At 34.7% G+C, this 13,680-nt stretch overlaps 2 protein-coding genes across 2 annotated transcripts; one reads left to right on the forward strand and one right to left on the reverse strand.

Annotated features, from left to right (window-relative positions):
- Nucleotides 1-1,401: 1,401 nt before the first annotated feature.
- On the forward strand, nt 1,402-5,988 carry LOC143552667 (pentatricopeptide repeat-containing protein At4g14850). The gene is made up of 2 exons (XM_077042822.1): nt 1,402-3,243; nt 5,503-5,988. The coding sequence occupies exons 1-2, from the start codon at nt 1,655-1,657 to the stop codon at nt 5,966-5,968; spliced, it is 2,055 nt and encodes a 684-aa protein (XP_076898937.1). The 5' UTR covers nt 1,402-1,654; the 3' UTR covers nt 5,969-5,988.
- Nucleotides 5,989-6,306: 318 nt separating this feature from the next.
- LOC143552646 (psbP domain-containing protein 2, chloroplastic-like) lies at nt 6,307-7,471 on the reverse strand. Its single transcript, XM_077042809.1, has 3 exons — nt 7,149-7,471; nt 6,827-6,982; nt 6,307-6,632 (listed from the first exon to the last, which is right to left on the reverse strand). The coding sequence occupies exons 1-3, from the start codon at nt 7,455-7,457 to the stop codon at nt 6,375-6,377; spliced, it is 723 nt and encodes a 240-aa protein (XP_076898924.1). The 5' UTR covers nt 7,458-7,471; the 3' UTR covers nt 6,307-6,374.
- Nucleotides 7,472-13,680: the final 6,209 nt, after the last annotated feature.

The raw sequence follows: 13,680 nt of genomic DNA on the forward strand, positions 1-13,680 counted from the left end.
TGGAAAAAGACAAATCATGTTTAGTTTAACATGTCAAATGAATTAAAGATAAAAATAACAAAAATATATTTAGTAAATACAAAAACCAAAAAGGAGTTTTCTTCTGTATATAAATAATATAAATTTGGTTGTTTCTGACTATATAAATGAAATTGAATTTTCTTATTTACTAGTTCATATTAGCGAATACTACAAATTTAATATATAGACGTAATTGAAACACAATTAGTTATAATATGTGTAGATAAATGAATAATACCTTAATCATATGTATATTTTACAATTTTAGATTAGGAGGCGCCAACTAAATGACATAATATAATTCAAAGTAATTGGACTACCTTTGTACTTCTAACCGATGAAAGAACGAAAAACTTTTAGTTGAAGGGTTAATATATCTATATCATATACCATATTGTTATAAAACAACAAAGTAACAAAAAAATCATACAAGGCGAAACTACACAAAAATAAGTATGCTACAAACATACAAGAGTTACTTATAAATAAAGATAGAGATATGGATGACAATTAAACCTAAACCCGTCGAGAAATTTTGAAATATTTGGGACTTGGGACTGGGTTGGGATATAATATAAAGATTATTCTCATTGACAACCCAACTCAACTAACCTTTTTTTAATAAATATATATTATATTATCTTTAGTTTTCATTATATTAGAAAATAATATAAATTAAAAAAACACATATATATATAGACACACACTATAGAAGAGAAACCATATAACATGAACCGGTAAGAAACCGAAAGAACTTAGAAGGCATCATAAATAATAAGTGATATGGAAATATGAATTATTTATGAGAATAAAAAATAATAATGGGATTAAAAAAATAATAATAATGAGCAAAAAAATGAACTTTTGTATTTTAAAAAATAATAATGGAATAAGATTAATAATAATAATAATAATAATAATAATAATAATAATCTAAACCCTTGTTCTTAAACCCAATAATAATAATAATAATAATAATAATAATAATAATAATCTAAACCCTTGTTCTAACGACAGCAGAAAACTCAAGGTCCACACACACACAAATCGAACAATAATCATTCCAAACAAATCAGACATGCATCCGTCCGGCGTCTTTTGGGCGGCGATCAAACACTTGGTGAAATCCCCAATTTGATTCCTTTCTAGGTATGATTTCTTTTTAATTGTGTAGATTGTTTTGATTTAGTTTTTGTTTTAGAGTAGCCAAGTTAGCTACTTATATCCTTAGATAAGAGTTTCTAACCGATCTGTAAGCATAATAATAAGTAACATTAAGTATGGCAATGCCAGAGGGGCGTGTGATGAGCAGCCTCGCCTCCCTCATTGAAAGTGAAAATTTAAGTTTCTTAACTGCACACCAGGTGTTTGTGCAAATGCCTGTTAGAATAATTTTTTGTTTTTTTTTATTTGTTTAATTGGGTTTATTAAATTGATGATGCAAAGATGTTGGATCAAGTGGAATTGTGTTTAAGGGTTACTTGAAAGTGAAAATTTAAGTTTCTTAAGTGCACACCAGGTGTTTGTGAAAATGTCTGTGAGAAGATTTTTTTGTTTTTTTTTTTTGGTTTGGTTTGTGGTGTTTTGAATTGGTATTAGTAACATTAAGTATGACAATGCGACAGGGCGTGTGATGAGCAGCCTAGAGAGCCTTGCCTCCCTCCTCGAAAGCGCCATAACCAGGCGGTCCTCCGCCATGGGGCGGGCAACCCATGCCCGAATCATGAAAACCATAAACGTTCATCCGTTCCCGACATTCATCTCCAACCACCTCATAAACATGTACTCCAAACTCCACCTCCTCCCCACAGCCCACCGCATTCTCACCCTCACCCCTCCCACAACCCGCTCCGTCGTCACCTGGACCGCCCTCATCTCCGGTGCCGTCCAAACCGGCCACTTCTCTTCCGCCATTCGTTACCTCCGTCACATGCACCGCGACTCCATCTTACCCAACGACTTCACGTTCCCATGCGTATTTAAAGCCTGCGGTTCCCTCCGCTCTCCCGGAGCCGGGATGCACCTTCACGCGCTCGCCCTTAAGCTCGCTCTCGTACACGATGTCTATGTCGGATGTAGCGCTTTTGATATGTACGCCAAGACCGGCCTTTACCACGACGCCGACAACCTGTTCGATGAAATGCCTCACAGAAACCTCGCCACGTGGAACGCGTACATCTCTAACGCGGTTTTACAACGCAAGTATCGGAAAGCGCTTGACGCGTTTGTGAAGCTGAAGACAATATTTTGTGAGCTTACTTCCGTTACGTTTTGTGTCGTTTTGAATGCGTGTTCGGACGCGTTGTATTTACGGTTTGGTAAGCAGCTTCACGGGTTTGTGATACGCTACGGGTACGAACAAAACGTGTCGGTTGCGAACGGGATGATTGATTTCTACGGTAAGTGTAAGGATATAAGTTCGGCCCGCGTGGTTTTTGATAATGTTTGTAACGTTAACGACGTTTCGTGGTGCTCGATGGTGGCTGCTTACGAACAAAATGACGAGGGGGAAAACGCGTGTATGTTGTTTTCACAAGCTTTGAGGAATAATATTGAGCCTAAAGATTTTATCGTATCGAGTGTTATTAGCGCGTGTGCGGGGATCGCGGGCCTGGAAATGGGGAGATTGGTTCATGCGCTTTCGGTTAAAGCGTGTGTTAGTGAAAACGTGTTTGTCGGAAGCGCGCTTGTTGATATGTATGCTAAATGTGGAGCCATAGAAGATTGCGAGAAGGTGTTCGATGAAATGCCCGAGAGAAATTTGATCACGTGGAATGCGTTACTTGGCGGTTACGCTCATTTGGGAGACGCTGACACGACACTTGGTTTGTTTGAGGAAATGAAAAAATATGGAAATGTGAACCCTAATTATGTTACCTTTGTGTCGGTTTTAGCGGCGTGTAGTAGGGCGGGAGCGGTGGATGAGGGTTTGAGTATTTTTGAGTCGATGAGACCAAGATATGGAATTGAACCACGGGTTGAGCATTATGCGTGTGTGGTGGATATGTTAGCGCGAGCGGGGATGGTGGAGCGTGCTTATAAGTTGATTAAAACAATGCCTTTTGATCCTACAGTATCTATTTGGGGGTCTCTTTTAGGTGCTTGTAAAGTGCATAGAAATAACAAACTTGGTAAGATAGCTGCTGATAAGTTGTTCCAGCTGGACCCACATGACTCTGGAAACCATGTCATTCTCTCAAATATGTTTGCTGCTGCTGGCAGGTATCCATTTCATTTAATTTAGAAAAAATTACACATCGTGTGACTTAACTGAAAAACTTAACATCAGTTAGTGTAAAGGACTAAAACCGAGCTAAACATGCAAATAAAGGATAAAAAGTGAAACTCATTTTCGAAAAGGACCCATTCCATAATTTATAAAATTCAAAAGGACCAAATTTGTAATTTTTTCTTTAATTTACAGAGAGCTCGAGCACGGCTAGTTTATTATGAATTAGTTTTTATACATTTATAATAATAATAGTTATATAAATATTATGCTCGTTTAGCACCACGAGCCGGCTCGAGCTCGATAAGTGAAGCTTGGCCTCAGGTTTATTTATTAAACAAGCTTATTTTTAGGCTTGAGCTCATTTAAGCTTGGCTCGATTCGAGCTCTTTATGCGAGCCAATCTCAAGTAGCTGCGAGCAGCTTGGCTTGTATACACTTCTAAATGAACCGAGCGTTCACTGAACGATTCATGAACCATTCGGCAGAAAATTCGTTTATGTTCGTTTGTTTAATAAACAAATAAATATGAACCAAACTTTTTGTTCATTCAGGTAAGCAAACAAACATATCTTGTTTGTGAACGCTCTCATTTATATCCGGTTACGTTTGTTCTTTTATGTTCAATTATGTTTGCTTACATTTGTTGAGACTCTCTTGTTAAGTTTTTATCCATTTGCATATATTATTAACAAACGAAGATAAACAAACACAAACATGTTCATTTTCTTAACGTACGAACACGAACATGAAAACCTTGTTTGTTTAATTGTTTATGTTCAATTGTTTTTACGGTTAAAGTTAATCGAATGAACACGAAAAAACTTCTTTCGTGTTTATTCGGTTCGTTTTAATGCCTATGTTGTTTTAGGCTTGTAAACTGTCCGTGAACCGTTTGACGGGAAGTTTGTTTATTTAATAAACGAATGAATTTGAACAAAAAGTTTTATTTTTTGTTCATTTAGTTAAACAAACATAAACATATGTCTCGTTCAATCATTTATGCACGTGTTGTTAATTTAAATTCGTTTATGTTCATTTGTTACGTTCATTTCTGTTTGTTAATATATTCATTTTAATTTGTTAAACCATTACAATTTAATCTAGTTTTAATAACTTTTTAGGCCCAAACATGGTGGTTAATATGCACTTTTAGTTCATTTATTTATTTTGTTAATGAACGAGCATAAACGATCTCAAGCTCGCCCATTCACTTAACGAACACGAATGAAATCCTCGTTTGTTTAATTGTCTGTGTTCGTACGGTTTTTAAGTTCAAAGTTAAATGAATGAACATGAACGTACGTCTCGTTCGCTCGTTTATATTAATTTGTTAGGCCCGTTACAGTTTAGTCTAGTTGTTCACGTTTATTTTTAGTACCTTTATGTTTGTTTACGTTCGTGAACCATTCATTTATATTGTTACTGAATGAACATAACGAACAAGAAAATCTTCATTTTCTTAACTAGCGAACGCAAGCATGAAACCTCGTTCGTTTTATTGTTCATGTTCAGTCATTTGTAGAGGTGGCAATTGTGACCCATGGGTTGAATGGGTTGTATTAAAATGTATATGATGGGTCAAACTAAAAAAAAGAAAATGATTGAAACGGGTCAAAATGGGTTGACATTTCTCGGGGTTTTTTATTTATTTATCTATTTTTATTATTTTTTTATGGAACGAGAAAAGCGGAAGAAACTTTTTAGTATTTTTACTTTTTAAGTTTTTGATTTATATTTCGAGTTATAATTTTTTTAATTATTTTTTTGAATTTTTTGGTGAGGGGGTTTGGAAATGGGTCAAAATGGGTTGAGATTTTAAAACCCCTCACGAAAAAATTCCAAAAAATAATTAAAAAATTATAACTCGAAATATAAATCAAAAAATTAAAAAGTAAAAATACTAAAAAGTTTCCTCCGTTTTTCTCGTTCCATAAAAAAATCCCGAGAAATGTCAACCCGTTTTGACCCGTCTCAATCATTTTCTTTTTCTAGTTTGACCCATTCTGACCCATCATATACACTTTGATACAACCCAATGGGTCACAATTGCCACCCCTAGTCATTTGTTTTGTTAAAGGTAAATGAACGAACATGAACGTATGTCTCGTTCGTTCATTTATGTTCGTGAACGTATGCGAATTTAAATTCGTTTATGTTCGTTCTTTTACATTCATTAATGTTTGTTAGTTTACATACATTAATATATTTATTAGTCTAGTATTTTGTTAACAAGCCAATTATATATGCAGGTGGGAAGAAGCCAATGTGGTGAGAATGGAAATGAAACAAGTAGGAATTAATAAAAATGCAGGGTGCAGTTGGATCACCATAAAGAATTCGGTCCACACATTTCAAGCAAGGGACACGAGTCATGAAATGAACACAGAGATTCAAGCAATGTTAAATAAGTTGAAGACGCAAATGAAAGGTGCCGGATATGTGGCTGACACCTCGTTGACTCTGTTTGACTTGGAAGAAGAAGAGAGAGAATCCGAGGTTTGGCATCACAGTGAGAAGATAGCTCTTGCTTTTGGGCTGTGTGTAATCCCGCGTGGACTTCCTATTAGGATAACCAAGAATATCAGGATTTGTTTTGACTGTCATACTGCGTTTAAGTTCGTCTCTGGTATTACTGATAGAGAGATTATCGTGAGAGATAATAATCGGTTTCATCGGTTTACAAAGTATGAGTGCTCTTGTCGAGATTATTGGTGACCATTTTTTCGTAAATTAATTTTCATATATTCTGTGTGGAATCAAAAAATGTAAGCATTTAATTAATCAAACTGAGGATATGATATTACAACAAAATAATGATCCGACCAGATTTCTAAACCAATAGTTTTTTGACACGTGTTAAGAGTTCTGAAAATCCGACCATTTTTTGGAAATATTAAGGGTCCTGTTCATATTTCTCGCTAAATCTTCTTCTCAAATAACAGTCTTGTTAGACGGTTTTATAATGTTTCCTATCTGATCCCTACAAATTCTAAAAACAAGGAAAAATGTGTCTTTAAACTTAGTCTTCCAAAACGCATTTGTGGTGAATTTGACAATCAGTGAAATCATCATAACTGTATCATCTTACAAGTCATAATCCAAATACAAAGTGAAACTATTGTTATGTTGAAGAAGGTACATCGAAGGAATGAAGAACTTTTTCCAGCATCATTCTTTTGCCGTTAGATAGAGGTGGCTGTTGAGAGTGCGCTATGTTTAAAAGGTAAAGCTTCTTTGATGCCACAAATGCGGCTGAAAATATCTTCTTTAGACCTCCTCTTGTGCTATCTAGGTTGTACTCAAACTCGTACACTTGTACGTCTCCCTTTTCGCGTGGTCTCTCTCGGAAAGACACTATTTCTACATCTTTTGTGCTTTCCTACACCAACAACTTTATTCTTACTAAGAGCAATGTCAATGTTAACTTTTGCATTCGTTGCTAAGAGCAATCTCATTCTTACGAAAAAGAAAATATCTCAGTCCATAACTTTCATATATATATATGTGTCATTTAAAACAATTTACAACATTCTGAATTTCCGAACACCCAATAATGAATTATTATTATTATACCTTGCGTTTCTCGGCTTGAATAAGTTTGTTTGAAACAAATTCAGGATCCCCAAATTCTGCAAGACTCGTGAGTCGAACCGGCGTGACTACAACCCCCACATTGTTACTTCCTTTACTCGGATCCTCAAAAAGCAAAGTCGCCCCCGCTTTCTCAACCTTTTAAATAATAATAATCAAATCATTAAAAACAAAACGTTTAAAATTTTTCCCATTAATCAACAACCGTCAACGGGTGGGCCCAAATTCACCCGTTGAGAATTATTATAAAAAAATTAATAAATTTATAATAATTGTGTTGTTGGTTAAACTATTACGGACGGACCTTAATCCAAGATTTAGGTCGGAGAAGGGTAAACCCCTCGTCGACGTCCGTGTACCTTTCGAGCTCAACCGCCTCCTCGGTTTCGGCCCAGCTGGAGGCAAATGGAGATACTATCGTTGTTAATAAGATAGAAGAAATGTTAATCAATTTTCTTCTGGTGGGTTGAAATTGAAATTGAAATTGAATGGGCAAGCCATTTGGTCTACAAGGAGACTGCAGCTGATGGGATGATGATGATGATGATGATTGATTGAATGTTAATGGCTTTTGTGGCAAGATTTTGAGGCCACATGAAGAAGATGCCCACATTATCTTATCTTGTCAACTTTGGATGCTCATTTCCTTGTTTCAATTTTTTAAATGTCTCAAAATTTATTTAGTTGACTCAACTAGGGGTGTGCATCCGACCCGACCCGACCCGACCCGAAACCCGAAAATAATTTATATAATAACCGAAGTCCGACCCGTTTGACTCACTGCGGCCTACAGGTAGACCGAAAAGGACCGAACCGTGTATAAAAAGTGGCCATATTCTTCACTAAAAGTGGTTATGGTTATGGTTATGGTTATGGTTATGGTTATGGTGGTAAAGGATGTGAGGCAGGGGATGACAGAATATGAAAGAGAGAGAAGTATTTTGAGAAAATAAATGTTTAATTTTTAATTTGTACAAATAAGTTTATAGAAGTTTATGACCTCTTTTTACCGACACCATATATATTTTTATTATTTTTAACTTAACTAGTTAAGAATTTAAGAATAGGGATGACCAAGTTTATGACCTCTTTTTACTGACACCATATATATTTTTATTATTTTTAACTTAACTAGTTAAGAAATTAAGAATAGAGATGACCATAGAACAAAACTGATAGTTGAAAGCTTGTGATTTTGCATCTCGAGTAGCTCATGTCGTCCCAACAAGATATAAGTATAAACCCATCAGAGCAAAACCTCACCAAAGTCGTAGCCAAGACGGAAATCCCAGATCCAACTTTCTACTATTGGTCTATGTCGGTTAGTCGGGTTTTTACCGGTTCTTGACCCGAGACCAAGCATCTGAACATATCAGGACCGAAACAAAACAGGGAGGTGTAGGGTCGGTTCGGGTTTGGTTATTTTAGGGTCGGTTAGGTCGGGTTTTTCAGTCCGGACCTAAATCTACACACCCCTACTCCCCACTCGCGGGTTGTGTTTTCCAATTCCACTTAATCGAATAACTTCCATCAGTCCTTCGACACTTCTAACGAGAATAAGTAGGAAACCAGTGTTTTAAAATATCATCCGTTATCCAAACATCTAACCAAAACCGAACCTTAGATCCACTTCCCACATGTCCTTTAATGGACTATGTTAAAAAAACTTGACAATCTTGTCCCAAGTACCATTTAAGTGTTTGTTGTGAGGAAAAACCGACCAAGATCCTAGTGTTATTACCTTTTTTCCAGAGATAATCATCTTCCACCTTGAATCTCCACCACAATTATCATAAAAAGTGATAAATTCAGTCTTTCAACAACTAATAGGTGAAGGTTTATGAAAATAAAATATTATCGTAATCCATAATTAAAACCCAAAATGTATCATATTAAAGAATAATTATTGGGATATGTTTGTGTTGTAGCGGCTGAATGTTAAATAATTTATTAAAACATAGATGTTGTTTAACCGATAACAAACAGTTTGATTCGGCTCATTAATACAATTTATATTCAAGTGCGGATGAAAATCAGCATGTTAAAAGGTATAAAACATTAAAGTTTTAGGAGTCAAAAATGAAAAGTATTAGAAGTTATATACATATTTTTTTTTAGAAAGATGTATGTTGCAGTGACATCGATGTCTCTTTTAAAAAGTATGATCCTTCTTACAGTGGCGTTGCTCATATTTTAGAGAGCGCACATGAGCCCGAAGAACATGAGGCCAGAAAGAAACCATAAGGAAAACCTCTTAACCACCCCGCCAATGTGTTGATGGTTTAAAAGTTAAATTAAATAAGTGAACGTAAATCAATTGGAGCACCTAAGACCATCACACTTTACACCAGCCACGCTCTTTGTTAATTATTATTGTTTCACACATACATATACATGCATGCACAATGTTTTAGAGACACATAATCTCATGTAATCAATTTATTTGACTCGATTAATACAAGTTATAAAAGTTGGGCGTATTCACCTTTCTTTGAAAAGATTAGCTTCAATACACTGATCGGTTCTTCCTTGTTATCTTGAACATATAGTACAAGTATAACATTTAGTTAATACCAGATCTCTAATCTGGCTTAAGACCTTTAGTCTCTTTTGTATATTCTTTACCTCGATTATGTTTTCTTTTTAAACATTTAGTTTAAATACTTTTCTTTCTTTTATAAGTTTAACTTTTAATTGTATTTGTTTACTTTTCCAAAAAAAAAAAACGTATACTTTATTTCTTTTATTATTATTTAAACTTATTTAAATAATAATTATACTTTATTCAAAACAAAGAATTCTATTTATAACTTTCCTTTTCATTTCTTTGTTTTATATTTTCTTTACGTTATACTTTTATTTATTTATTTATTTATTATTTAAGAAATTTAATAATAAACTTAAATAATATTAATAACAAAGATTTACTCAACATTTGTATTTCTTATTTATATTTTCTTTGTTATATTTTTTTGTTTATTTTCGAGATATCGAGTATATCATCGACTGAGGTTTAAGCCATTTAATAATATATTAATATTTTATTTGTGCATTATCTCTATCTTGTTTGGCTTATTATTTTCTTGACTCTTGGACAGCACTTCGACGCTCGCTCACTTTTCCAAGAATCTTGATCAACACTTCCTTGGCACGCAAAACGATGTTCGTCGGTCTGCGATAATTATCGGCACGCACTTTGAACCGGGTCGTCTCAGGTTGGCACGTACGTCAACGCAACATCGTCGGTGTCTTGCACATACTTCGGGGTCACTTCGGTTTGAGGCACGGTTTACGAGGAGGGTCGGGTTTTTGGCACGAATATCGTGGTTTAGAGAGAGAATGAGTATTTTAGAGAGAGAAAGTTGTGTGTTTGAGTTGTGTGATGGAATGAATGGCTGGTGACCTCTATTTATAAGCTAATTCGGTAGACCATCGCGATACGCGATGGTCCAGAAGAAATCCGTCGCGTATCGCGACGTAGGGTGATGACTCACCACGTAGCTTTGCCACGTGGTGCAACGTGGCAGACGCGGTGCCACGTGGTGACATGTGGCGGGATACGTGTCGTCGCCTGTCAGACCACGTCATCGCGATACGCGATGACGTTGAGGTCTTTGGGTATCGCGTATCGTTGCACTGCCCATTCTTGGGTTTTGAAATATGCCCTTCGCTATACGCGTGGGCTTTCCTTCTGATCCATCGCGTATCACGATGGGTCAGAAAAACATAATTTTCTTTTTGGTCCTTGGACTAAAGACTTGTCAAATTTGATCCAAAATTTTCGTAATGTTACATTTGAAGAACTTGTTTCTTAGGTTTTAACATTTGGGTTTTACTAACATTACTTATACCATAATGAGCGTAATTGATATTGGCCGAATTCGCGTCGACTAACTATCGTAACGCAACTAGTTTATAAACAAACAGATCAGTTACGCCAGATACGAAAACTAGTTATTTATAAAACGAAAAGAGGACTCCACAAGCAGCTCGGACAACCACACAATCATTACATAATACATCAAAAAAGTTAAAATCCTCCACATATTCCAATCTGTTGTGAAACCACCGACGACCTTGCAAGTTGTATGTCACTTTTGTCAAAAGATTTGGCCACATGAACACTCCACATATTTCAAATGTCTGAGATTTGTCCCCTGTATATTTTACCTTTTGTGTAGTATAAATACTGCTTCGATGGAAATGAAATATCACCCCAGTACACTTCTCATATATTTACTTATTTCTATCATATCCAATATTCTTACAATTACGGTAATATTATAACACGTTATCAGCACGAGCCGCTTATATCCTAATCAAGAAAGGTAATAGACACAAAGGTATCTACATAAACATCATAAACACTTCTTTAATTATGTACATTGAAAATATATCTATGCATATACATATACTAAGTAATAACAATAATGTGTATAAACATTGTTATTAAAATTTGATAATCATTCTAATTTTTATATGCACACTAATATATCATTTAAAAGCTAGATTTATTTACACTAACAATTTTATTCTTATTATTATGCATAATAATTTTATATTTTATAAAATAAACTGTATTTATTATCTTATTTATTATCTTACTTTAAAATAATTAATATTATATATATACACACACACACACATACAAACGGTAATGTTACCGTTATAAAACGGTAATATAGCCGTTGTAAAACGGTTATAAATTTTCACTATAAATAACCAATTATTAACCCCATTTCATTTACAACAAACATTCTTCTTATTAAATTTATCCAAGATAAAGTTTTCAAAATGATTCACCCGGTTTTGCTGTTGGTCACTATAATGCTTATACTACTTCTCATTCTAATTTTTTAATCTCCCATCTGAAGATTTCGGCATTTTCTTTTTCTTTTATATGTTTATAGCTCTACCAATGTATTGTGTCTCATTGTTGATTGATATATATGGATTCTAATATTTATCTTATTATTTGCTCTATTATGTTTAGCAACAAAATGTCAAATATAGCAAAACTCGAATTCCCTGCACTCAACATTTCTGGAGAAAATTATATGTCTTGGACAGCAAATGTCAAAAGACATTTAAAATCTATGGATGTGTTAGAAACAATCCAAGAATACAATGATTGCTCTGACCAGGATAAAGCAAGAGCTGATGTTTTCATCCATAAACATATTGATGAATTACTACAGCATGAGTATTTTAATTATGATAACCCATATATGATATGGGAAGATTTGAAAAGCAGATTCGGTCATCTAAGGGAAGTTTTTACTTCCTACTTCTAGAGATGAATGGAACAGTCTTAGGTTCCAAGATTTTAAGAGGGTAAATGATTACACCTCTGCTTTATACCGAATTTGCTCAAAGCTAGAATTTTGTGGGTATCCCGTAACAGAGGAAGAAAAGTTAGAGAAAACTTTCTCCACGTTTCATGCATCAAACAATAAACTTGCAAACACATTATCGTTTGCAGAATTTTAGGAGATACTCTGATCTAAATGCATTGCTCCTTGTAGCAGAGAAAAATAATGAACTATTGATGAAAAATCATCAATCTCGTCCCACGGGTTCATTAGCAATACCAGAAGCACATGTTGCTCACAAAAGTTCTCATAAAAATTCTGGTCATAAATGGGAACAAAGTCGAGGACGAGGCCGTGGACGTGGCCGTGGTCATTTTGACAAAAGACATTTTAATGATCGTAAGCTTTCATTCAAATGGAACAATAATTCTTACAGTCGTGGTTGTGGCCGTGGTCGTGGTCGTAACCAGAGAGCCAATAATTATCATGTCCCACACAATACCAATTTCAACCACCAAAATAAATGGAATGAAGCTGGTAGGTCCGAAAACAATGGCACTTCATGTTTTAGATGTGGAAGTACAAAACACTGGGCAAAGGCTTGTCGCACAGCTCCACATCTGTGTGAACTGTACCAAGCCTCTCTAAAAGGAAAAGAGAAAGAAGTGAACCATGTTGATAACTTTAATAATATCAATGCTGAGCTGAGCGTTGAAGACTTTGAGGTGGAACTTTGAAACAAAGTTGCTTGACTTCTATAATTAGATGCAATTATTAAGTGTATTCTCATTATCTTTAATTGTGTAGTTCCTCTTTCATGTACTACTTGTGTTTCAATTAAATAAAGTTCTTATTAAAATATCATATGTCTTCGTTATACACTTATTATTTTTCTTAATATTTTTCAAGATTTAAAATGAAAATCACCGGAGCACAAGATCAAACAAATGAAGAAGATATATGTATAGCGGATAGTGGAGCCACGCATACTATACTTAGATCTAAAAAATATTTTTATAAACTGAAACCAACAAAAGGGATCATCAATACAATATCAGGTCCTACAAACTTGATAGAAGGAGTGGGAAAAGCTAATTTAGCATTACCAAATGGTACAAAGCTCAAAATAGAAAATGCTTTATTTTCCCCAAAATCAACAAGAAATTTGTTGAGTTTCAGAAACATATATCATAATGGATATGATACTCAGCCAAGGACTGTTAGTAATGAAAAATATTTGCATATCATAAGCAAAGATCAAATATTGGAAAAATTGCCAATGCTCCATTCTGGTTTGCATTATACATATATAAATGTGCCTCGAGCACATATGGCAGTCAAAGAAAATTGTTGCGATTCTAGTATCATAAACTTATGGCATGACAGATTAGGCCATCCAGGATCCACAATGATGAAAAGGATAATTGAAAATACACATGAGCATCCACTGAAAGGTCAAAAGATCCACAAAATAGATAAAATGTCTCAATGTACATCTTGTTCTCTTGGAAAATTAATTACAAG

The sequence above is a fragment of the Bidens hawaiensis genome, unplaced genomic scaffold, assembly GCF_021521415.1.
Source record: "Bidens hawaiensis isolate Kalapana, Puna unplaced genomic scaffold, B.hawaiensis_p1.1 tig00016968_1, whole genome shotgun sequence".
NCBI lineage: Eukaryota > Viridiplantae > Streptophyta > Magnoliopsida > Asterales > Asteraceae > Bidens > Bidens hawaiensis.

Bases quoted from the DNA above. Each gene is read 5' to 3' on its own strand.
- LOC143552646 (XM_077042809.1), bottom strand. From the start codon at position 7,457: ATGTGGGCATCTTCTTCATGTGGCCTCAAAATCTTGCCACAAAAGCCA. The intron at 6,983-7,148 runs GTCCGTCCGTAA...ATTATTTAAAAG, and splicing joins GACCTAAATCTTGGATTAAG to GTTGAGAAAGCGGGGGCGAC. The intron at 6,633-6,826 runs GTATAATAATAA...TTGTTGGTGTAG, and splicing joins TTCAAGCCGAGAAACGCAAG to GAAAGCACAAAAGATGTAGA.
- LOC143552667 (XM_077042822.1), top strand. From the start codon at position 1,655: ATGAGCAGCCTAGAGAGCCTTGCCTCCCTCCTCGAAAGCGCCATAACC. The intron at 3,244-5,502 runs GTATCCATTTCA...TTATATATGCAG, and splicing joins ATGTTTGCTGCTGCTGGCAG to GTGGGAAGAAGCCAATGTGG.